This window comes from Eleginops maclovinus, chromosome 3 (genome assembly GCF_036324505.1).
Source record: "Eleginops maclovinus isolate JMC-PN-2008 ecotype Puerto Natales chromosome 3, JC_Emac_rtc_rv5, whole genome shotgun sequence".
NCBI classification, from domain to species: domain Eukaryota; kingdom Metazoa; phylum Chordata; class Actinopteri; order Perciformes; family Eleginopidae; genus Eleginops; species Eleginops maclovinus.
Genome location: NC_086351.1, coordinates 22,381,346 through 22,406,982, shown reverse-complemented (window position 1 = coordinate 22,406,982; position 25,637 = coordinate 22,381,346). Strand labels below are relative to the sequence as shown.

At 41.0% G+C, this 25,637-nt stretch overlaps 2 protein-coding genes across 5 annotated transcripts in view; one reads left to right on the top strand and one right to left on the bottom strand.

The window, feature by feature from the left end:
* snrka (SNF related kinase a) overlaps nt 1–1,850 on the top strand; it is a 23,389-nt gene extending 21,539 nt beyond the window's left edge. The window contains exon 8 of the mRNA XM_063879601.1: nt 1–1,850. This exon is cut by the window's left edge and continues 993 nt beyond it. Within this exon, the coding sequence (XP_063735671.1) occupies nt 1–187 (187 nt within the window). The 3' untranslated portion in view covers nt 188–1,850.
* A 1,744-nt stretch (nt 1,851–3,594) lies between these two features.
* ano10a (anoctamin 10a) lies at nt 3,595–25,625 on the bottom strand. 4 transcript variants are annotated; one of them, XM_063879434.1, is made up of 16 exons: nt 25,459–25,531; nt 24,870–24,941; nt 22,174–22,329; nt 21,901–22,098; nt 20,958–21,092; nt 18,787–18,906; nt 18,501–18,685; nt 17,031–17,415; nt 15,956–16,011; nt 15,789–15,863; nt 15,273–15,461; nt 15,002–15,193; nt 13,787–13,915; nt 8,458–8,574; nt 5,942–5,958; nt 3,595–4,594 (listed from the first exon to the last, which is right to left on the bottom strand). In XM_063879434.1, the coding sequence occupies exons 3-16, from the start codon at nt 22,307–22,309 to the stop codon at nt 4,513–4,515; spliced, it is 2,016 nt and encodes a 671-aa protein (XP_063735504.1). In that variant the 5' UTR covers nt 22,310–22,329; nt 24,870–24,941; nt 25,459–25,531; the 3' UTR covers nt 3,595–4,512. The 4 variants fall into 4 exon arrangements, with proteins under 4 accessions (XP_063735504.1, XP_063735506.1, XP_063735508.1 ...); XM_063879436.1 differs by lacking the exon at nt 24,870–24,941 and having other exon boundaries at nt 25,459–25,625; XM_063879438.1 differs by lacking the exon at nt 5,942–5,958 and having other exon boundaries at nt 25,459–25,530.
* Between the last annotated feature and the right edge of the window lie 12 nt (nt 25,626–25,637).

Sequence of the window (25,637 nt, the reverse complement as noted above, 5' to 3'; positions counted from 1 at the left end):
AGCGGGGGGGGGGCTCGGCTCCCGCCACCTGCTGCCAGGTCATCTGACCGGAGAGCGGCCCTACATCCAGGTGTTCAGTAGCTTTCTGTTTGTACCCCCTTGCCCCCCCCAGGTGAGAAGAATGACAGCATGCTGTCCGGTCTGGGACGGAAACATTAAGTCTGCGGGAAACGTGTTGAGTTTTTGAGCAGAGTAAATATATCGGGAAAAGAAAGGTTAAGAGGCCAAAACAGTAACTAGAGGAAAGTATAAAGTACATTTTAATATCCACACTGTCGTTATTTTACATAACATCTTTTGAGTCTAAACTATCATCTTCCATAAAAGTTTCAATAATTAATGTTTCTGAGGAAGAATTCAAAAGATTTTAAGCAGTTAAATATTTGTATTACTCACATTTAAATTGCCACTTTATTCTCGAAACACTGTAATCTTTTTTCTATTTCTCAAAATGTTTTTTCTTCTCAGAATGTATTCCCTGAGTCTGTGGAGCCCCCCCCCCTCCCCCTTTGAACCAGGAATACATTTCTGAGTTCATGAGCTGTTCTTTGAAAGAAGGGAAGAGAAAATGTTTTAATTTTGACTCCAGTTTGGACTCGGTCTTGCACTTGGACGATCTGTTTTATGTTTTTAAAGATGGATTCCTGTCAGAGCCCGTTACCGGGGAGCCGCCCGCTGCTCCTCCGTCAGAGCGCGCTCCTGCAGCGACCGTCGGACACGTGGCTGCTGACCACGTGTTTGAGATGAGGCGTTCTTATTTTTTTATTCATATTCCAGTGTTCTGCTGAGAGCGTCACGTGTGTCTGGTTTGACCTCTGCTGCCCCCCCCCCTGTATATACAGTCTGTTCAAAGTAAAGTTTATTTTTAAATCTTGTACATTTCTTTGGAGCGATGTGCTGTCGGGACATGAGAGGGTGATGCTGTGCAGCAGAAGGAGCTCAGTCTGCTTCAGAGAGCATCACAACAAGGGGGGGGGGGACTCTTGAGGGCTTTGGCAATAAGCTATACGGTGTGTTGCAGCTATCTGTACAGAAACGTTTTTATTATTTTTAAATGGTTTTTTATTATTCCAAACTTGTGCAGCCTTACGCTACGGAGAGGATTAAAGCCACGTGTGCATTTCATTTTATTGGGATCTGACCGAAAGTTAATTAGAAATGTTCTAAGATTAAGGTTAGATTTCTGAGAAGTAAAGTCAGAAACTCCTGTATATTTTTTAATTTCTAATTTAAATCTCAGAATTGTGAATGAATTCTTAAAATTCTGACTTTATTCTCAAAATTAATCCTTTTTTTCTCTGAATTCTCAGATTAAAGTCAGAATTTAAAATTTAAACAGAATTCAGACAATTTTCTCATAAACCTGATCTAAAGATCTCAGATCTCCACAAATAATTCTGTTTGTTCTGATCTAAATGTGACCCTAATCCTCTTCCGTAGTACATGGCCACGTTTGACTGAAGAGAAAAAGGAAAGCTGTTTTTCTTTTTATCTTTTTTCTTTTTTCTTTTTGGAAACCAATGTAAATGGAGTTGTAAATATGGTGCTCTTCCTGAGTGAACTCTTTGGTGCATAGCTGTACAGTAATCTAGCCTTATGATAAATAGTAATGCTGTGTGGGTGTCCTCTTCATCCGTCAGTCGGTGTGACTGTCGTCTGTTTCCAGGTGAATGACGTGCATGTGTTTCAGTGTTTGACATTCAACGACACGCAGGAGAGACGCGCCACAGACGTTACTGGACCAAAAAGCAGCCGAAAAAAAGAGTTGACGGAATATTCAGTGTATTATACCTGTTGTCAGAAGTTACACTTAGCTATGGTGATATCTAAAAATAAAATGTGGAATACTGTCTCGTACCGGTGGTCTTGATTTAAGGTATTTATTGTTTGCAGCAACAAGCAATCAAAAGTGCTTTATAAAAACATTAAAAGCACTCATACCTGCAAAATGAAATCACATTTAAAGACAAACTAAATTAAAGAGCCCAGACCATGGAAATACACTCAAATGGAAAAACATGGGTATGACGTGGACAAAAGTTTGATAGGTGGAATGTAGTGAATTGTATTTACTCAAGTACTTTCATTTTGAGGTACTTCCACTTTCTTTGATATGTCATTAATGCCACTAAGTACTTTTACTCCAATACATTTTAACTACTTCACAGGTTAAAAAATCATTTTAAAAAGTACACAGTCATAACTATAGGTTAAACTCTCCAGCAGCAGTATATGAAGTCATTAAAATGAGCTCCAGCTGTTCCAGCTGTGATTCAACATCAAAGTATCCATCATAATGCAGTTATATCATATTTATAAAGGGGTCATTTTTACACAAGTACTTTTACTTTTTGAAGTATATTTTGATGCCTATGGATTTTACTTTTACTGAAGTAAGATTCTGAATGCAGGACCTTTACTTGTAACAGTATTTTAAACTTTACTATAGTCACTTAATACTTCTTCCCTCACTGGATGTAATGATCGCAGAGGCAAATAGCCGTGGTTAGTTGTAGCTGGCCTGCAGTTCTCTGGGAGTTTTTATTGGACTGAACGTTGCATATCTGTGTTTAGCTTACCCCCGCCACACAAAGCAAACCCGTCCCAGGCGAGAATTTGGGATGGAGGATCAGAGATGTATCCCATGAAGCAGTAAAACGTGTTTACGGCCTGGTGTGTAAAACCACCTTGTCGCCCTCACCATCTCTCCTCCACTGGTGGTCCGCGTCTTTGCCCCTTTGACTGGCAGCTTGGTTATTATGCTTTTGGGCTTTTCCCTTACCTGTAGTGTGTTCTATAGTTTTTTGTGCATGTAAATGGTCTGCAAAGGCTAAAATTCCTTTCTCTCCCACACCCCCTCCCCCTGCCTAAAACGTCTCCATACTTCCGCAAAATAGTAACATCACGATGTAACAATTGCGCTTCTATTGGCTAAAGCTCCAACGCATTGTACAGTACAGGCTAAAGGGCGGGACATCTCTAAGCACTTGACCAATCACAGCAGACTGGGCTCTGGTTTCAGACAGAGGGTGGAAAGAGGTGCTCAAGCACAGGCAGTAGGACAAAAATAAAGAGCTTTTTGAACATTAAAGCATGGAGACGTGCCAGGAGAGACACTAAATATGAACCTGAAAATAAGCATAATAGGGCCCCTTTAAGGTCTAAACCAGTGATGAAGAACCTGTGCCGCTAGAAGCTTCCACAGGAGATGGAACACGCCCACTCTAACCATTATTCATCTTTCTATAAACTCAGCTCATTTCCTCACAAACAATGCTGACTTCCTGTCAGTGTATGTTTCACATGCCTCAGGCCTCCAGAAATCCACACACACACACACACACACACACACACACACACACACACACACACACACACACACACACACACACACACACACACACACACACACACACACACACACACACACACACACACACACACACACACACACACACACACACACACACACACACACACACACACACACACACACACACACACACACACACACACACACACACACACACACACACACACACACACACACACACACACACACACACACACACACACACACACACACACACACCATTTTCTTGTTTAGAAGCTTTTAATCTGCTTTATTCCCATCACCACTGAAATACATTATTAGGACATGTAAACACAGAAACACACAAAGAGATAGGCGTTGCATTTCAAGGCACTGAGTACTCGTCTACACCTGAGGTAAAGGCCCAACACACAGCCTGTCTGTCTTGATCAGTCTGAGGCATTATTTTATTATTTTATAAGCTTCTGAATACTGAATAGTGGGATTTAATCCCTACATAACACCTCCATTTGAAATCTATAAACCACTGATTTAAGGGAAGTAAAACCTTTATATTCCAAAATCTGATTTTATATGGTTTCTATTCCAAGAAAGCAACTTCAAAGTCATTCATTAAAATTTAAAGCTCCAACTTCAAACGCTGTGCTCAAGGTAGATTTAGTTACTATGTTTTTTGAACAAAAAAAAACTAAATCTGAGCAACAACATATTATATATTTTTGAGCAATAGAATTCTGTATTTTAATTGAGTGGGACATCCCACTCAAGTAGTAATTACATACATTATAATTATGCGTTTGGTTTCTTATTAGAATCTTTTGGCCACTGTCTCCCTGCCGATGACCTTTAACCCTGAACGTTTGCTTTCCTGTGTTCACACCATCCCCTTCAACTCAGAGTTAGAACTTTAACATTTGCATAATCCCAAAGCCCAGTATTAATTAATATTGCAGCAATCATTTGGGACTTCAAACCCCCCCCCCCCCACCCCCCCCCCAACATAAACCGTTAATGCACTGTAATATGAACCGTGATTACAGACAGTGAAACACGCAGTCTCCATCCAGCGATGCAGTGCATATAAGCAGCGTAAGAAACATATACGAGGGAGTGATGTGTTAAAGCTGTGTGCAGCGGAGGCCGGAGGTCCATTAACTCTTCCTCGCCTCCTTGCCTCCTCACCTCCTTGCCTCCTCACCTCCTTGCCTCCTCACCTCCTTACTGGATCCCCTTAGTGAGCTCTGAGGCTTCAAGCATTTTCTGAAACACAGCAAAGGGACATGTATATTTATTTTACTGTGACATCAGCAGTGTGTGTGGGTCAAGTCATTAATGAAAAGATTATTTAAAGGAGTCGACCACCTGCTCTGGTAGTCTCCCCCCCACAGCCAGTCTCTGGTTTGTTTACAGGTCACTCACCAACTCCCTGTTCTTTGTCTCGTTGCTTAAAAAAAACCATTGTTTGTTTTGTTGAAGCCGAGTCTTATTGTCTTATAGCGTGTTCTAAAGGTTTGTGTGCATGTAAATGGTCTGCAAAGGATAAAATCCCTGTGGTCCCTCCAGAGGGAGTCCCTCCTTTTTTCACTTCTGTAACATAATGACATCACTATACAACCGTCTTGCTTCTATTGGCTAACCCTCCAACATATTGTATGTGATAGGTTAAGGGGCGGGACATCTGTAAGTGGAAGACCAATCACAACAGAGCCGGCCAGATAACCAATCAGAGCAGACTGGGCTCTGGTTTCAGACAGAGGGTGAAAAGAGGAGCTGCAGCACAGGCAGTATGAGAACAATAAAGAGCTTTTTGAACATTAAAGAATGGAAACATGTCGCAGTAGAGGAAAAAATCACAAAGGAACCTGGAAATGAGCAGAATATGTCCTCTTTTAACTGCTCCATTTATATTATATTATATTACATCTAGCTGACGCTTTTATCCAAACCAACTCACAACCTCTGCACCGTACACACACCTGCAGCAGCAGAGCTTAAGTGTCCGGCCCAAAGACATGTGGACTGCAGGGGTTGGGATGGAACCACTAGGTGGAGGCAGTGTGACGGACGTAGTGTCTTCCTGAGTGGGGAAGTGTTTCCTTGGACTTACGTCGTAATTTAGACACATGCAGGCTTCTAAAAGGATGCTCAGAGTGAATGTGTGTGTCATTATGCGCTTCAGGAAGTTGTGCGGGCCTGAGGGGCTGTCAATGGAGGGATAACACTTTTCAGATTGTTCCCGAAACCACATGGTAGCTGCGCAGATGCCCAATCTACCTATATTAACCAAAGTGGACACAAGAGACGGGGTTGGGGGGGACAACCACAACCATTGGGAGTACAGTGTGTGCCTGACACTGGAGTATCACTCACCAGACTTAAAAGATTGGTATTACCTTCATTTCACTGCAACACTACAAGCAAGGAGACACGTGTGAGGGAGAGTAAGTTCCACAGATCATGTGACCAGGTATTATGTCATGCTGATTGCCATTAATCCCCAGCATGGGGAAGGTGATGCTGCTCAATATTCCAAATCATTGTGTTAAATCAGATCCACGAGCAAACCGTTAGCATATTAGATGATTAACACTGCTGTCATCAACTTACCCTACATAGAGCTGCCTCTGCAGAGCCAAGAGAGCACAGGACAGTGGTGAGAGACACCATCAGGGCTCACACGCTTCACTCTGTCAGGAACATGTAAACTGGGAGCCTGTGTGTACTGGCTACAGAGCAGCAGACCTCATCAGAGAGCAAATGGCTGCGGTGCCGAGCCAGCTAATGCTTTACTGTGGAGCCATATCAATACCATTAAAGAAGAACAACCATCAGTTTTCCACAAAGTGCTCCGGGACATGAATCAGGCCGCTAGCCAACGCTAAATGGAGCTCTGGAGAGTTATTACAGAGTCTGTCTTTAGTATGTTGGAGTTCCTACATCATAATAACATAAATAATAATTATAAAAATACATTTTATTTTGAGGCATCGCTCATGGACCTCAAGCACACTTTACAATTTATAAAATATACGTAAAGTTTTAATGCCATAAGTACGCCATGCATAGTTTAGCTTATTGGTTTTTTTTCTGACATGTATATACTTCATCTGCACTGAACATACCTGCACTATTTTATTCTAATTTAAACTACTCTGATTAATCGTGAACTCTTTTTTTATTTATTTTGTTTCTTTATCTTATGGGCTATTTATAATATGTGGAACTGTTGGAGGAGCGAGGTACCTAAGATTTCCATTGCCATAACTACACTGTAGTGACGAATACAAATAAAATACTAACTCTTGAACCCTCTTGACAATTTGTTCCATTAGCATTAGCATTACATTGTATGACATATTTAAATCTTAAAGGCAGCTCATGGAGTGTTCTACATTTTGACTTTATATGACACTGTATCACTCACTGCCCACTGGGGTGAGGGACCAGAGTCACATGACTTGCAAATCTGAGGTCTTAACACTTGCTTGAATAACACTTTAGACAAATACATCTAGAGCATTAACTTTGCAACAAACTAAGTCCTGCCACTGGTCGTCTCGCGCCTTGACTACTTTAACTCCCTCCTGGCTGGTCTGCCATCCAACCTCTGCAGATACTTCAGGATACAGCAGCACGACTGCTTTTTAACTTCCCTAAGTTCTCCCACACCAGACCTCTCCTCTACTCCCTTCACTGGCTGCCAGTAGCTGCCATTATCGGCTTCAAGACACTGGTACTGGCCTACCGTGCTGTGAATGGATCAGACCCTTCCTACATCCAGGACATGGTGTAAACCAAACGCTCAATCAGCTTGCCACACCTTCGTGAGTGGGACCCCTCAGCATGAACACACCTGTTTGCTATCCTGGCTCTAATTTGTGAGGACATAACACTGTGGATGATCAGGTGTGCATCCAGATGGTGTGGAGTGGGCCAGCTGTGATGCTGGCTGCCTGGATCTATGGTGTTAGGCATGTCCTATGGCTGAAGCCTGTCAGCCATTTTTAAAGAGATATAGCGCATGGTCTAAAGTGCATTCTGTGTGATCCTCTGCAGCCCCAACTGGACTCTTGTTATACGATTGTATAAGCATGGACGATTTACTGCTTCCGGATGCGACCCATGAGGGGCTCGGACCAAAAGAGCCTTAGGGAAGCCTCCGGAAGGAGAAGCTGCAGGTATTAGTGGCGTTGTTTTGGCTCATGTTCAGCTTCGTATTTGTATTTTGTGCCTCTACTGTATCATGTCTCCATGCTTATTTTGACTGCCTGTGCTCCAGCTCCTCTTTTCATCCTCCGTCTGAAACCAGGGTCCAGTCTTCCCTGATTGGTTAGCTGGCCGTTGTGATTGGTCAACCACTCAGAGATGTCCCGCCCCTTAGCCAAAACAACACCAATAATACACTTGTAGAATGATCAAGATACAATTTATTAAAAGTCACATATGGATGTGACACAGGAAGTGTGTGACACCATAGATGTATAATAAGAATGTGTGACACAGGAAGTGTGCTGCGTATGACACAAGTCTGCCCTCTGTCGCTGGATGTGAGCGCTGCTGAACCACAGAATGTTTCTCACTATCTTTAAATCTGCTGGGAATGAGCAGGAAAATGCTGCGCTGTTGACTTTGGACCAGGCTGTCATTGGTCAGTGGCACCTTCTCTCTCTGCTGCCTCATGCGACCATGGGCGCAAACATGTGTGTTATGCTGGCCGTTACACTGACACCAGAAAAGACAGTTGTGTAAGGGTTTACTTGTGATTCATATATTTCTGCGCATGTGTCTACGCACAAATGCATGTTTTTTTGTAATTTCTCAGGCTTCAAACGATTCCCTCTTTTTAGCTCTTCCTCTTTTATAGGCTACAATGGATTCACTTTAAATAGAATAGGTCTGGTTTCCTTTTATTATGTGGACAATAAATACAATGTTATGTAATGCTGGTTATATTTGTTTATGGCACACCGTTCTGCAATTTTAAAATACGAATGGACTTTATGTCATTCTAAAAATGGAGAGGCTGCAACTGTCTAATGGTGCTGTGTTTTTATTTTATTTGTTATTGATGTATTTTGTGCTGTTAACTGTTGAGTGACTGAGAGTTGCTGTCAGGTTCTTACTTTTTTCTTGAGGGCCTCCAGGGATTCGAACTCCAGGCGGGAGAGCTTGATCTGGATGTGTTTGGGGACGTCTGGGATGATGAAGGACAGGATGAACTTGAAGGCCAGCAGTCCGTGCTAGAATCAGAGAAACAGAAACTCAGGTGTGTTGCATTTCCTTTTTTAGTATTTACAAAGCTGGCCTGGTAACACGCAGCTGTCTTTTGAGGTACAAAAGATTCATTTTAAATACAGGATACAATAACAGTAATATCTCACTGACCATGGCTGTGGCTAGGCTACAATTAGAAGTTCCACTAAATTGGGAGAAAAGAAGGGTCAAAAATATATCCTTTAAAAGATATTTGATATATTACAGCTCCTCCTTTAGACTCTGAGAAAGTCCTCTCCTGCAGGAGGCTGGCTGGTTGCCTGGTTACTGCTCACTGATGTGTGTAAACCCTTTACAGGAATTACCCAGGTATCATCACTTCACTGCTGGAAAGCCAAAAGGTGCTACCTCCCCTTCCCTCCACAGGCTTAATTATGTAATCAGGATACAAAAAAGGTTACTTTTTTCCTTTACAGTTACATTTTAAAACATTGTAATCAGATTACTGTTCCCTTTCTATAAATTGGGGATTACTAGCAGGATTACAATGTTACTAAAAGATCATATAGTGTTTTTTGTAAAGGATCAGATGTTCTCTCTCCTCTGTCAGCTGTTCTGTTCTGTAGGCTGATACTTTAAGAGTGAATCTATACTTCTAATGCCTGAATCTGCTTTATGGTTTTCTCTTTCTTTGGTTCATTTGTTCTATTTTTAATTTAGCAGGTGAACCTATATGTTCTTAAAATAGTCTGTTACACTAAAACGGAGCATTTTCTGTCAGCTTTTATTTTATTTCTGCTTTTTTAACTGCAGTATGTGTTTTATTGTTGGTGTATAGGCTGCTGCTTGAATATGCCGACTGAAAGGCAGGTTTTCCTATCAATAAAATTGTTTTCTTAGGTCAAATTGCTCTGTTGTCTTACATAATACACTTAGATTATTCATATTTACTTTCCCATTATATTTATTTGCATAGAATTTTATATTGAGAAAGTCATCAGGTTACATTACTTTTACATTTTGCTACTCAGATTAGGTTACTGATTACATTTTTTGAACAGGTAACTAGTAGTTGTTACAGTAACCCTCCCAACCCCCTCCCTCCATGTCCAACACCATACATTTGTATACACTCGCTGGCCTCAGATAAAGAATGTCCCTGATGGCAATATATTGGATGTTGTGTCAATAATCTGTGTGTGGCTCCCCCCCTGGTACAGTAAACATTATACAACCTGCCTGTTTTCCACTCTCTCTAATTGCCTGCTCACTCTATCCCAGGGAATGTTCTGGATGCTCACAGGGAGGAACGTGCTCTGATGTACAATCAGCGTTTCTCTCCCTCTCGTATCCATCTTCCTCCTCTCATTTCTTCCCTCCCTGACTGATTCTCCATCCCCAACCGCCATCATTTCTTTTGCTCATGGACAGGATGGAGGGCTGACAGAATGAAGGCCACGTAGGAAACATCACCCCCAGTCTATTGCTATAAAAAGCCGTGATCAGAAGAAGGGATGGAGAGGTAGCATGCTAACGGTTAGCAGAAGAGTTCCTACCATCTCCTTGACTGATATTTTAATCAACAAGAAACCATTAAGCTCCTCAAGCAGCTCTTCAAATAATACTTGTGTTGGACGGAACAATCATCATTAGTAAAGTTTAGAGAAAAAGATGATGATAAAAAACAGTTAACACGGCTGGTCTGTTTAAAGAGGACACATTCTTCTAACTTTCATTCTCATATTTGTATTTATTTCTTCTACTGGGACATGTCTCCATGCTTTAATGTTCAAAAAGCTCTTTATTTTTCTCATACTGCCTGTGCTGCAGCACCTCTTTTCGGCCTCTGTCTGAAACCAGAGCCCAGTCTGCTCTGATTGGTTAGCTGGCCGGCTCTGTTGTGAGTGGTCAACCATTTTTGGCCTGTGGTGGCGAAGTCCATAAGGATTTGGCTTGGGAACCGGAAGGTCACCGGTTCCAGTTTCTGAAAGACTAAGTGCTAACTAGGTGTCCCTGAGCAAGGCACTGTTTCTACACTGCTCCCCGGACACCGTACATGTGGCACTGCTACTAACACTAGGATGGACGAATGTAAAATGTACATTTCTCTGAGGGATGATTAAGGGTATATTATTGTTCTCTTACAGATGTCCTGCCCCTTAGCCTATCATGTACAATGTGTTGGAGAGCTACCCAATCGAAGAGCAAGTGTTACATAGTGAGGTCATTATGTTACTGAAGTAAACAAAGCAGTCTAATGGAGGCATTTCAGGCAGGGGTGAGTGTGTGGGAGAGAAACTCAGGGATTTGAGCCTTTGCAGACCATTTACATGCACACAAACCTATAAAAACACACCACAGGAACTAAAAACCCTCCAAAAAGCCCTGGGTGAGAGGCTAGTGGGTCACTGAAGCTTGCTTTATTTCTTTAATATTTTATTCCAGCTGTATTTTGACCAATGTTTTTGTATTAATGCTAATTGGCAGTGAGACATTTGTGGTCACCTGACTCTCCTCTAGCACCACCATGAGCTAGTGATTGTGAAGGAAATGTATGGACACACAGTGGATGGACTTCATAGAGTATGATAGAGACACTGCAAACCATCATTACTACAGTAGGAACAGAGCCAATTCAAGGAAGAACAAATGAGGGTCTCTCTCACCAATGAAAGGTTTAACTAAACATATTGTTATCAGCACAGATGCTGAAGGGGGTGAAGTACTCACAGTGAAACACTTCTGCATACACAGTGGATATTATCTCTCAGCTCTGTGTGTTGACTACACACAATCCCACCTTCAGACGATCAATATGACCCAGTTCCTGCCTCCGTACAGTGAGCTACAGTACGAGTTTATTTTACAGTCTGAGACAATTACCAGATGGTTGGGAGGATCCTCCCTCAGGAGCTTGTTAAGACACCACACACACATGCTGATAAGTTCTCTATGAAGGACTGCGGGAAGGTTAAGATATGTAAAAGAAAGTCGGTCAGACAGTCACGTTGTGCGGGGCATGGTGCTGCAGCAAATACTGTGGCCAAAGTTACTTAAATTAGTAACTAAACTGAAATTGTAACTAAGACATTGAGCCAAATTCGGTTACTAAACCAAACACCAATAATGTTTTACCTGGATACCATATATACGGAAAGTAGGCACAGTGTGAGTTATTCCGATAACTGCATTGACTTCTTCTCTAGTCAATATTCAGTCATGGTAATCTGTAGTGCTCAGATTTTCAGAGTTTGTCAATCCTTGATGTTAAACTGTTTATGGTTTTGCAGGCAATTGCTGTATCTGGGAGATTGTTCCAGTCCTGTGTCACGCTGGCTGAATACATTCTGTCGTTGCTCTGTTCTGCTTCTCTGTCTGAAGAATTTCAGTTCATGTCCCCTGGTTCACCATCTATCTTTCACTGAGAAGAATACATTCTGGCTCCACTCAAATCCTTTCAGTAACTTAAATACCGGAATCAAATCTCCTCTCCTTCTGTACTCGAGTGATGGCAGTTTTAATATATTCAGGAGGTCCTCATACGGCTCTTATGTTGGGTATCAACTTGGTGGCTCTTCTCATGGACTTTCTCTAACTCAAGAGGATCTTTCCTATATCTGGGGTGCCATACGTTTCCATATTCCAAATGGGGGCGAATTACAGTGGTGTATAGTCTAGGCAGCGTTGTGTCGTCTATGCAGGTGAAGGTTGCCTTCAGTCGTCCTAACATCCTAGAAGCTTTGCTGACTGCATTTGATGTACATGATATATTTATATTATCATACATAGTGTTTTATGTGCTTTATGAAAGTGAAATCTGAATCAGGTATAAGAACTTTGGGACAGTTTTCAAGATGTGCACAAGATTGACTTCTGGTTCAAGTGAAAGTAAGTGGGCTGGTTCTGGTTTGGACTCTGGCTCCATCTGGTGTTCAGAAATCACCTCACCTAAAGCAGTGTGGTCGGTGATATTTACAGGCCATAGCTCCATGTTTTGTGGTGTTACATACTGTTTACATTACATACATATTTTATTCCTTTTTACTTTTTTATGAGGTGCATCAGGACTGTGAGGGAAGACTGGACTTCACATTGATACGTGTGGACTGGACCACTCAGAGAACTGAGACAAAGGCTGTTGTGCACTGGAATAGTGAAAGAAGATGAATGTCCTGTGTCAGGACTTCAACTAATGGTTAGTAATCCATGGATCTCGCTCTCCCATGATCCTCTATGGCAGGTATGTCCATACCTTTTTTCACTGAGGGCCACATACAGAAACATACATGAAGGGCTGGGCTCTCACTAGAGGTGAGGTATATTGCCTCATAAGTTAAGTTGTAAGTTAGCTAAATCAATCAGATATAGCTTAATTATTCTTGATATTTGAATATGCTTTAAGAAAAAAAACAGCCTACATCACAGTCCTCAATAGGGTTTCATTAATTCTGTTGGCAGCTCATCCCTTACAACAGAAGCCTCAGAGTGCTTATAATCAGAGGAAATAGTAAGGGTCTATTTCTAGCTTGTTTTGGAAACAAGTTATTGGGCTTTTCAACTAAGATTGACTGAATTTATTCAAAAGAATCAGTTTAACACATGAAAACTTTGTAACATACACTGCCTGGCCAAAAAACGGTCACACACTCTAATATTCGTTGGACCGCCTTTAGCTTTGATTACGACACGCATTCACTGTGGCATCGTTTCCACAAGCTTCTGCAATGTCACAACATTTATTTCTGTCTTGCTTTCATTTTTTTATATCTTGTATTGATGACGGGAGATTAGGACCACTGCGCAAAGTCTTCTCCAGCACATCCCAAAGATTCTCAATAGGGTTGTATATTTACATATATATTTGAGCAGCACAACATAAGACAAGCACAAATTTCAGGTGTGGGCCATATTCCATTATACTTTCAGAATTTGCGAGGGCCAATTCAAAATGGACCATGGGCTGCAGTTGGCGCCCTGACCGTAGTTTGGACACCCCTGCTCTATGGGTATGAAAAACACTTCCTGTGTATGCAGAAGAGCTCTATTTTCTCCCGATATATACTGTAGGGATTGTTTACTGGCCTCTGACACATGACGAACCTGAGACAATCAAACCAAAACTCAGAGGTGATCTTGGTCACAAACTGAAATTAAAATGTTTTCTCGTTGCTACAGATTCTGATTTCACATGTAGAGTCAGTTCATAGCTTAGACAGGGGGGGGGTGTACATGAATTACCTCAATAGCCACCGTCCACAGGATCAGCTGCATCTCTGACTCGGGGAAGTAGGCCTTGACTTGTGGAGACATGCCGATCAGCGAGCAGTTGGTCACCACAGCAATCACGCTCATGGCCTCAAATGCTAGCTGCACATAGGGACACACATAGGGACACACATAGGGACACACACAGGGACAGTCAGTCAGTGCTTTCAACAGTGTGTGATATGAAGATAGAACCCGTGCGTTGGTAGCATTATATCCACCATTTCATCCATGTAGCTTCTCTCACATGGTCTAAGGATTCTTGTATTATTCCTCATGGCATCAATTTGTGTTGAATCAAACTGCCTCAGTCCTTTTTGACATGGATGAGGAAATACAGGAACAGTAAAGTCTTTTAATATAACAATAATTACAATTTTTATATTGTGTTATATTGCAAATGGGATGAAGTTTGTTATGGGAACAATTAATGTATTATAGTATTTATCGTTACTGTGAAATAATATGACATACAAGACTTTTGACATACAGCTCTGGAAAAAAGACCACTGCAGCATTATCAGTTTCTATGCTTTCCTATTTAAAAAGGTGTTTGTTTGAGTACAATTATTTAGTTTCTTTATAAACTACTGACAGTATTTCTCTGTGTTGGAATTCAACAGACACTGGAATGGAATGGCTGCCATACATGAAGAGATTGAGATTTAAGAAAAATGTGGAGTGGTCTATCCACAAAAGGGTCTTTTGACTGCATGGAAAATATATTTATAAGCTATTTCAGCTATTCACTAAAGCACTATACTCTGGCAGGGATTTAACTAACGCTCCTATTAAAGATGGAGACTCAGTTGAAACAGGTAGCTTCTTCTCCACCGGCTAACCAGAGGAACTAAAAGCTACTGATGCATGCTCCTCCTCACTGCGATGGAGCTGTGTGGATACAATTTGCACAGATGTATTTGTACCGCATTGCTTATTTGACAACATAACTTAATAAACTAATTTCTGGAATTTCAAATCAGTGTGTTTCAACAACAAAGCTAACTGCATAACTTTGTTACACTGCTCACATCACGTGTCAGACAGAGGTGAACCATGTTAGTGTGTTAGCTGATGTACTGAAGCTGTTCTATCAGATTTGAACCTGTGGTCTGCAACTTGTCATGTGTTTTTGCTTTCCTCAAAATAACCTGACATAGTATTTCCCAGAGAAACTAGCTGTCTCACCTGCCAAACTCCGATGTTGGCCGCCGGCTCAGAGAAGGGCCGTTTGAATACATGGCACATCTTGAAGGCATCAGAGTACACCTCTGTGATGTTGTTCAGCACCACCAGCACAGCAGCCAGAGGGTAGACGCAGGAGAACAGACTGACGTAGCCGAACAGCAGGAACAGCTCCAGGTAGTCGTCAAAGGTGCCCTGAGAGAGGGGAGCACTGACAGTTTAGTGGACTCTGAAGCGCAAAAAGCTGAGCTATAAATAGACCAGACGCTCCTACCAAGTACGTGCTCATGTCGGCCTCCAGCCGGACCTGCTCAGCCAGAGGGAGCTCTGCGTCAGCCATGGCTTTTCTCTTCTGGACCTTACGCATCATCTTCTTGTTGCGTCTCCTCTGGAGCCAGTAGGGCAGGAAGGCCTCCATGACCTGATTCAAGATCTGACTGGTGATCAACAAGGTGGCCAGACTCTGGGAACAGAACACAGAGAGAAGGCAGGGTCAGGGGAGGAAATAATATGTATACAAGTAGGTAAAAAGGTTAAAATGGAGAGAGAGGAATGATAAGTGGAAGGTGAGGAGGCAGAGGAGTGGTGGGAAAACATCCCAATCTTCCTCGACTCCTCTCTCCTTGATCACTTGACCCGGATATTGATCAGCACAATCAATGTTGAAGAGTGTCTTAATTCCTTGAATAAGTCCGGAGGAGTCGAGAAGAGAGAAAACACAAGAGCAGGCTCAATCGTTTCAATACAAAAAATGAAATGAGTGTTGAAGGAATAAGATATGTGGGCCTACCTGTCGGAGCAGCACCATGTCCTGCATCACGAATGCGATGTAGAAGAGCGAGGCGAAGCAGTTGAAGAAGTTGAACTATGGGGAAAACAGAGAGAGGACATGAGAGGCTGCTCTGAGATCACTGAAAGAGCAGATAGACGATGCCATGGAAAACTAAATATACTCACTACTAATACTTTGAGGACCAGGTGATTCTGATAGGAAGACTCCAGCCTGTGGTTTTCTACACAAAGGAGTAGAAACATGGAGATTATTTAGATATTCCGTATATGACGTTTATGAATGTGTCACAATTATGAAGTTAAAGAGAAATGAAATGCTTATTGCAACGATACTAACAAATGGGTGCGCTAACCGAATACATAATGATATATAACTACTGAAAACTATTCTTATTATTAATCATTCCATTCATATTCAACTATTAAAATGGACATATAATGCTCATTTTGGATGGTTGAAAGTAAAAAAGGTCACACAGGTACATCACCCTAGTCTATTGCTATAAAAAGCTTTGTTCAGCAGAGGGGATGGAAAGGTAGCATGCTAACTGATAGCACAAGAGTTCCTACCATCTCCTTGTTTGAGATTTTAATCAACAAGAAATCATTCAACTCTGCAAGTGCCTCTTCTTCAGTCATTTTCAGGTATATTTGTATTTTGGGACATCATCTCCATGCTTTAATGTTCAAAAAGCTCTTTATTTTTCTCATACTGCCTGTGCTGCAGCACCTCTTTTCACCCTCTGTCTGAAACCAGAGCCCAGTCTGCTCTGATTGGTTAGCTGGCTGGCTCTGTTGTCATTGGTCAACTGCTTCGAGATGTCCCGCCCCTTAACCTATCAAGAACAATGTGTTGGAGCGCTGGCCAATAGAAGTAAATAAAGGCGTCCAATGGAGGCATTTCAGCCAGAGGGAGAGGAGAAAAACTCCCTCTGGAGGGAACACTACAAGAAAGAAAAGCCCAAAACCCATGATAGGGACTCTCTAAAATATTAAATATAAGAAAGGAGCTCAACATTCCCATCACAAATTCAGTCTAAAGCCCAATGGTATGACTTCAATATGATGATAGCAGCCAATTCTCAATTTTAAGAAGGTGGGGTTATCAATTATGAAAATCTATGATGATTTACTTTCCTCTGAAAAATAATTAAAGATCATTTAAATAATAGAAACACAGCACCAATGTAAAAATGTGGTTCATAGGTGCATTGATGTGGTTCCAATGACTCATACTCACCCCACTCAGTGAGGAACTCAGCAGCGTATCTGTACACCAGGTTCATGATCTCTATGACGACAGCATAGATAACACTTGGGATGAACAGCAGGATCCCCGTCCAGAACGTGGGCTCCTCGTCGTGGACGGACAGCGCCCAGCCCTCCATCAGGAAGTAGATCATCATGACGTAGAGGGACAGGTAGAGGCAGAGCAGGACGAAGGGCAGGGACACCAGGTAGATGCGCAGCTGCCTCTTGGTGTTGGAGTAGAGGGGCTCCTCGCGGCCCGTCACGGGGTTGAAGCCGAGCACGCCGTGGAAACCGGGGCGAGGCTCTTCGAAGGCTTTCTTCCTGCTCAGCGTGCCCCAGCTGTAGGCTAGAGAGGTGCTGCAGCGCTTCCATAACTGGTGGAGGAGAGGTTAGGGGGGAGGGTTACTCAGCTTTCATTTTTTATATGGACTAAATTGAGTTTTAGTCCATTTCATTCTTCTAGCTGCATGGTCACTACTTTTTATATTTCTTGGGCAGTGCTGGGGAGTAACAGATACCAGTGGTGTAATGTAGTGAAGTACATTTATTCAGGTATTGTACTTTTCACGATTTTGGAGTACTTTACTTACATGTTATGCTACTTTATACTTCTACTCCACTCCAGTGTGGAAGACAATTGTGTACTTTTTACTCCACTACCTTTACCTGACATAATTATTTACTAATTACTTTACAGATTCAGATTGTTAGCTAATACATAATATAAATAAACTATGCTATTATTATTTGGTTAAAATATCCAGCAGTATTATCCAAAGTGACTAAAAGTAGCTCCACTTCTACCAGCCATGGTGACAACATTATTGCATAGAAAATAATAATCCAGTGATTTACTGTACAATTCAGAAATGGGACATTACACACAATACATACTTTTGGAATCTTTCACTACAATATTTCTACTTTTACCTAATTAAAATAGCTGAGTAAATCTTCCACCACTGGGGATATAACGGGATTACCTAATCAGAATACAAAAGAAGTCATCCAATTACTGTTAATTAACTAGCAGGATAAACATTTAAGGATTCCCTATCAATAAAAAAAAAAATTTAATCCTAAATCTTGGGTTTCTTCTTTTCTAAGGTTTCACCATAATTACACTGTTATTACACCCGAATTACACCCATATTATACCTATGTTACAACCCTGTTACACAACCTATATTACAGTATAATTATACCCGTATTATACCCATGTAACACAAATATTACACCCATTTTACACATGGACACAGCCTGTCAAATGACTGTAAGATAAAGAAACCATTTAAGGGTAAAGTAAAAACATCAAATAAAATGTGTTTTTGTCCTCTTTTGTTAATATGCATCTGATATTCAGGTAATCCAATCAGATTAAATTAGTTTTATATTTTGATACTTGTACAGTATTTTAAAGTAACCGTCTGAACCCTGCTTATACAGTCACTTTCCGTACCTCCAGGATAACAGTGCACCAGACCAAGTTGAACACAGCAAAGACGACGTATTTGTCGTAGTTCTCCCAGTCAAACAGGTAGTAAGGCACGCCAATCATAGCCAAAGGCACCAGGGCGAAGGTGAAGTACTCCAGGAATCCAAAGTAGAGCGCCTGACCCTCGCCGTAGTAGTGTCTGATGTCATCTGGGTAGAGAAGAGGAAGAAAAGTAGCTGGGATAAGGATGAATGCAGAAATATGACAAGGGTAGAGGAACACAAAGGAATACAATACATCTTGTTCTTACCCAGAGGCTGAAAGGACAACTTCATCTTCTGGTACCAAGCGTAAGACAGCCTCTTAAGTTCCTCTTTCTCGTGGAGTGGAAACACTTGGATCAGGATCCCCTTGGACTGCAGTCTGCGAACTACAACAAAAATAGGAACATTATTTTTAGTATATTCATAGTTTGTGTAAATATTGTCTTTGTTTTTCATTTGTTAAAATAGTCTATACAAAAGTACTGTTGTTTGCTCCTTTAAAAATATATATTCTTCCTCCTGTGTTTATGTATACACCAATTACACCAAAGCAAAGTCCTCGTATGGGTAAACCTACTTTTACTGATTCTGATTCTGAAACAGCATGCTAATTACTGTGTTTTATTTATGAAAATTTCATGCAAACAATTCTCTTTAGCAGCAAACATATGCATCTTTATCAACAATGGAAAAATAAACACTCCAACAAGACACCATGGAATAATAATGATAATACACTCAGGTTATAAAGCGCTTTTCTAGATACCAAAAGTCACAAAATATTAAACAAAAGAATTAAAGATGAGATGTAGTGAAATGGAAACAATACAAAGAAAAGAAAAGATAACTGTTAACTGTAATAAAGAAGTGTAGGGTGGTTGACTGGGAAAGGTGTTCCAGAGGATGGGTGCAGCAGCAGAGAAGGCCCGGTCACCCCAGGTCCGGAGGTTCGTCCTGGTGGTATTTAGGGTGTTTGCATCTCCTGACCTGAGGTAACGGCTGCATTCTGTCCCTCACTCTGGACTCACTTCCCCAGACACACACTCGCTGTGCACAGTTCATCACAACAGTAATCATCTCTATTGTCTTACACACAGTGACTCAATACATGAACATTAAGACTGCATCATTAGTTACAAATGATTACATTCTGCTTAAACACATTTTGTCAAAAAAAATGCCGTAAATAGAGTCCGCTTATCTCCCCTCCAACTTCATTGCTTCCTTATCTTATTTTTGCACTTGATTTGCATATTTATTGCTTCTATACAGCTGCCATAGGGAGGGATTTATTTTAAGTAACTGTCAACTTGTTAACACTGTAATTCAATACAATACAGACAACATCAAAACAACCTAAGACACATTTGTCTGTAAAAGAAAAATAATATATAAGAGGATTCTTTATCCCCTGCTGCAAGACACAAAGCACATTTATTTTAATAAAACCCTCCAAGACTCTATTCTCTAAAACATCCAAAACCAATCCAAACTGCAGCTTTTACAAGAGAGATAAAAACAGGCCCTGTCCTGCCCTTTACTCTGTTTTTCCTGCAGCTGTAAATTGACAACGTGGCTTCCCCTGTTAAAAGTGTAACAGCTGTCACATCCCAGGAGAAAAGCATCCTTTCACCACCTCTCAACAAACCATTTTAGAAATAGGATTGAGGACATTAAAAAGAAAATTAAGTCCCTCAAATTCCTAAAAATGTTAAATACAGGTTCTATTTCGTCACTGAAAGGGAGAATATTTAAAATGGTTGAATTAAGAATAGTCAAGTCAAAGGTTTGTATAGACTGTAGCACATTTAAAACAACCTCGGTTGACCAAAGTGCTTTAAAAGAAGACAATCAGCAATCAATAAAAGAATAAAGCATAATCATACAGGTACAAATAAATAAAATGAAAATAAATACAAGAAAGCATTAACAGAAATAATGCCATGCAAAATTCTCCATTGTGAATCTCGTCCAAGCTCCCCAATTCTTAAAAAACTGTGAAATCAAACCAACCTCTGGTTCTTGGTGAGGTACTTCCTGCATGTTGACAGTTTGGCTTCCACTTTTCCCAGTTCATCATTTGTGGTTAAGCTTCAGAATGTCACAAAACTGTGAGGCTAAGAGGACGTCTTAAAGGACCCTGTCCCTCTAACAGCCCAGGGATATTCAATGAAGATTAACATAAAAATGAAAAAAAAGCAAAACCTCACAGGGGAGAAGCTGGAACAGTGTGTTTGCTCTGTAAGTGATTTAGATCATTTATTGGCTATGGTTGAGAATGAATTTCCAGTCAGTAGACTAACAGATAAGGATGAAATCTCTTAGCGTTTGCAGACACATGTTTAGTGTGTGTGGTGATATCATACCCTGTGTAATTCATTTGAGTAAACCAGTGAGAGTGACACCTGACATAGAGACAGAGTGTAGGAGGACTCACTGATAGATTTCCCAGGGTACAGCTTGGCCCGGGGGTGTCCTGGGACATGAGTCTCATCTTTGGCCCGGAGTGTGTCGAGCTCATGTTTGATGATGTACTGACACTCAGCCATTGTGAGGAAGGAGTCCCCGTCCCCTGGAGAAACACACACACACACATGTATATATATCCATATCTTAGCAGCTCAGATATATTATTTTGGCTCAAACAAAGCTCCACCACATCATGTGATTATATTTCCGTTCACACAAGACTATGACATCACTGTTGAGCAATATGTTCTTCTTTATGATCAGTATTACTGGTGTTACTTCTCTTTTGAACTATTTACTGTTGCACCAATCCGTAAAATAACTGTGCAATATTTACATTCATTGTTGTTCTTCAAGTTCCTCTTAATTATTTATAACTTAAATGTGTACTTATTTGATTTGGATTTCTATGCGCATGCCTTTTCATTACATTGTGATTTATTTTTGGTCTCTATCTAGACAGGCCCTCTTTTGCTGCCACAATGTACCAAAAGAAAAAAAGGATTTCTGACAGAATTTGTTCCAGAATTTCACATTGCAGACAATGCCGCTAACTATTCCTAAAATAAATCCAAATAAATTCCTATCCTAATCCTTCTTCCTAAATTCCTCATTTGATACATAACTATGACGCAACTCTAAAAATGACAGCTGCTTAATGTAGGTTTTATTTTATTTCTAAATAAACTGCTACTTTTCTTTTTACCATGGTGTTCTTATCTGCTATTTGTTTTTTTATGATTAATAACATGTATATACTGATTTTATTTTGTATACATAAGTCTATTTTCTTTACTTGATCTGCACTATACCTCTGCTGTTGTAATAATGTACATTTCCCGGGACAAACAGAGGGATTCTGATTCTGATGTCCTGCATTATTACCCACAAGCCCCCCTGCACCTCTTTACCTTCAAAGTGTTTGAAGTTGTGTTTGTTGGCGCAGGTGAAGCCTCTCATGGATCCATCACTGAACTCCTTGAAGAGGCCCACCTCCTCAGCCCCAGAGAGCAGCCTATCCCATGTGGCCCCCACCAAGAATAGGTTGGGGTTTTCCTTCTCTGAGCCCCCATCGCCGGGGCCCAGCTGCTCCACTAGCAGCTCAGCGCCTGCGACAGATGACAGGCTCAGTAAACGCTAAATGAATACAACGCCAACAGTGGAAATATATGAACTCTCCTCACCTCCAGTCCGCTGCGGGTCTCTGATCCTGCTCAGGAGCCACGCGATGGCCTCCTGCTTGGTGTCAGAGGCGAGCTCCAGCACCACCAGAGGAGTGAAGCTGGTGGTGCTGCCGTCTGTGGACACACCTGGCACCATCTCCCCCGAGCCCAGGGCACCTGCACCACAAAGTAAATAAAATATAAAATAAATACATAGTCTATGACATACTATCTTATTAAAATGTGCAATATAAAGTCATATGATGGTGTTGGGAAGAGCCCCTATTATGCTTTTTGTTGTGTTTCCCTTTCCTGTAGTGTGTTATCTAGGTTTTTGTAAATGGTCTGCAAAGGCTAAAATCCCCGTGGGCCCTCCAGCGGGAGTTTCTCTCCCACACACTCCCCCCCCTGCCTGAAACATCTCTATTGGACTCCTTTGTTTACTTCCAAAGCCTAATGACATCACTATGTAACACTTGCACTTTTGTCTAGAGCTCCAACACATTATATGTGATATGCTAAGGGGCTCTGGTTTCAGACAGAGGGTGAAAAGAGGTGCTGCAGCACAGGCAGTATGAGAAAAATAAAGAGCTTTCTGAACATTAAAGCATGGAGACATGTCCCAGTAGAGGAATTAAACACAATGATGAACTTGAAAATAAGAATAAATTGTCCCTTTAAAGCTTGAAATTGTTAGACAAGCTAATTCAAATCTTCTTCCACATTTCCAGCTAACAGACTTTGGCACTTTAGGGGCATTTTGGTTAATTTTGTTGTATCTTGAATGCAAAGCATTGGCTACCTTACACAGCCAGGTTGGATTAATGTTGTTGTTTTGCCAAAAGAGTAAATTGATTAGTGACTATAACCTCTTTTCCAGTAAGGCAGAGCCTGGCAGACATGCGTATAAGGATGTAAGAGGCTTAAAATAACTTGAAGTTACCTCTAGAGGCTTTCAGAGTGGACAAGGGATTTGGCCATAGACTACAGACAGAAACAGCTGACACTAAAGTGGGGGGTGAAGAATATTAGTAACGTCAAATTAATGGTAAAATAGCGTTGTATAGCGCAGACTGTCAGAGTGAGTGTGTACTCACTGCTTCAGAGCCAGTCGGTGCTGTGCTGGTGTGTGAGAGGAAATCTGTGAACAGTCACATCAGAAACAACATGGAGTCTGAGTGCTCACGTCAGCAGCAGGTCTCAGCTGTCGCCCCCAGCAGCCCACAGGCAGCGCTCTGTGCAGACTGCTACATAGAGCGGCGGAGGATCACTAGAGATCATCTTTGTTCCTCTCAAAGCTTTCCCGCATGATGAAACCTGGGACATTCTGGCTTAAAGACGCTAATGTCTGCTTAAAAAGTAGAAAGCCGATGTGATCTTTAATGTTTTATTAGAAATTGTCGCTTATCCTATTTTTTACTTTTTTGTTCATTGTATTTTTGATTAGATTACATAGGCCTACAGCTGAACTCCTGTTCCTTGGAAAGGGTTAAGGCTGAACAAGATCATACTCAATGATTCAATTCCAAACTATCCCCACCCTCTCCCACTCTGTGAATGACTCTCCTTCTTTAGGTGGAGGATATAAATACAGCAGCTAAGTTTTTGTAACAGTCCCTGAAAATATACATTTACAATCAAATGAACGGGTCTACAGATTTTTAGACTAGACAGAGGAATATATGACCCCAAGAGAAAATAAATAATACAATGTAGCCTTCAGGTTGTTCACATGTGTATGAAACTATGCAGTTTAATAGTAAATGTTTGCATAGAGCTATGTGTACGCAGCGTGTTTTATGACAGACCCACACAGTGATGCATATGGTCAGATGGTTAATCAGGGCAGATGCTGACTTCCGGTTTTAAGGTTTAAAAACCCCCTGTTGCAGGGTTTCAAAACTCCCAGTCCAAACTAGTTGGTTTGGAACAGCACTTAATGAGGCAGAACCTCCATGGAAATGGGCTCATCAATGATGATGGTTACACTACATGTGAATATGTTTGCAGACATGTGGAACATTTAGCCTGATGGCTGTGCTTCAGCCAATATGTCATATTCTGCTCATGTTCAGGTTCATATTTGTATTGTGTGCCTCTACTGTGACATGTCTCCATGCTTAAATGGTCTTTATTTTTCTCATACTGCCTGTGCTGCAGCACCTCTTTTCACCCTCTGTCTGAAACCAGAGCCCAGTCTGCTCTGATTGGTTAGCTGGCCGGCTCTGTTGTGATCGGTCAACCTCTAAGACATGTCCATCCTCTTAACCTGACACATACGATATGTTGGAGCGCTAGCCAATAGAAGGGCAAGTGTTACATAGTGATGTCACTATGTTACATAAGTTAACAAAGGAGTGCAATGTAGGCGTTTCATGGGGGGGGGGGGGGCGTATTTTAGCCTTTGCAGACCATATCACCATGCACAAAAAACTATACAAACAAACAACAGTAAAGGAAAAACCCCAAAAAGCATAATAGAGACCCTTTAAACTTTTTTAGCAATTTCATTCATATTGTTTGGTGACATCTCATATTTAACATCAGCATGAGCAAATATCTAATCAGCTGTTTTTGAAAAAACCTGTGTGGCTATGCAAGGGACATCAATCATCTGTTGACAATTCACAATAATGGAAATCAGAATTACACTGATTTCAGAACGAATGAAAGATTCAGATTTCAAATCACAACAGCAAATACCAAAAATCAAATACCAAACGAAAGACGAACGAATGCTGCAGTTTGATTGTAAGAAGATTTTCCACTTTTTCCTAGAACATAGTGACCTGTCAGAGAAAAGGTAGATGTATCCCATTAATGACGTCACTCCTCTACAATAGTTACAGATTACAGAAGAAATGCATGTATTCATTATCTGGGATGTGCGTTGATTTGACTTTACAATTTTTGATTATAAATCAGTTTGAATATAAATCAAATCAACGGGTTTTATGTGAAATTACAATAAGTATGTTATCATAATTACATTTTACGGTTTAAATTAACAATACTACACAGTATAACGATTACACTTTCATTACTTCTAAATGATAACGTTGTTTTACTATTAATTGCATTACTAGTATTTGAAAATCAGTCAATTACTTGGCCATTAGTATTGAAGTGAATGAACTTCGGCAGTACCTAATTGAAACGACACGTACAGTAAAGTTAAGGTTTATCGGGTATAAATTATAAGGCGAAATGTAACATGTCACTGTAACAAACGCTTTCAGTGCACATTAAACTATCTGTCTTATTTTAATATGCAAAACTTCTAAATGTCTTTATCTCGCTACTCACCAGCTCTGTCCTCTGCTCAGCAATGTTTAGGAAATGTTCATTAAAACACTTCCGCACTGCCTCAGCACAGTAGTGGGGTGCGCTTGTTTTATGTTACATCTAAGACAAGTAACGCTGCGATGGACGGAGACAGAAGCTTCACGGGCGTATATAATTAAGCTTTAAAGCACCGCTCGCTG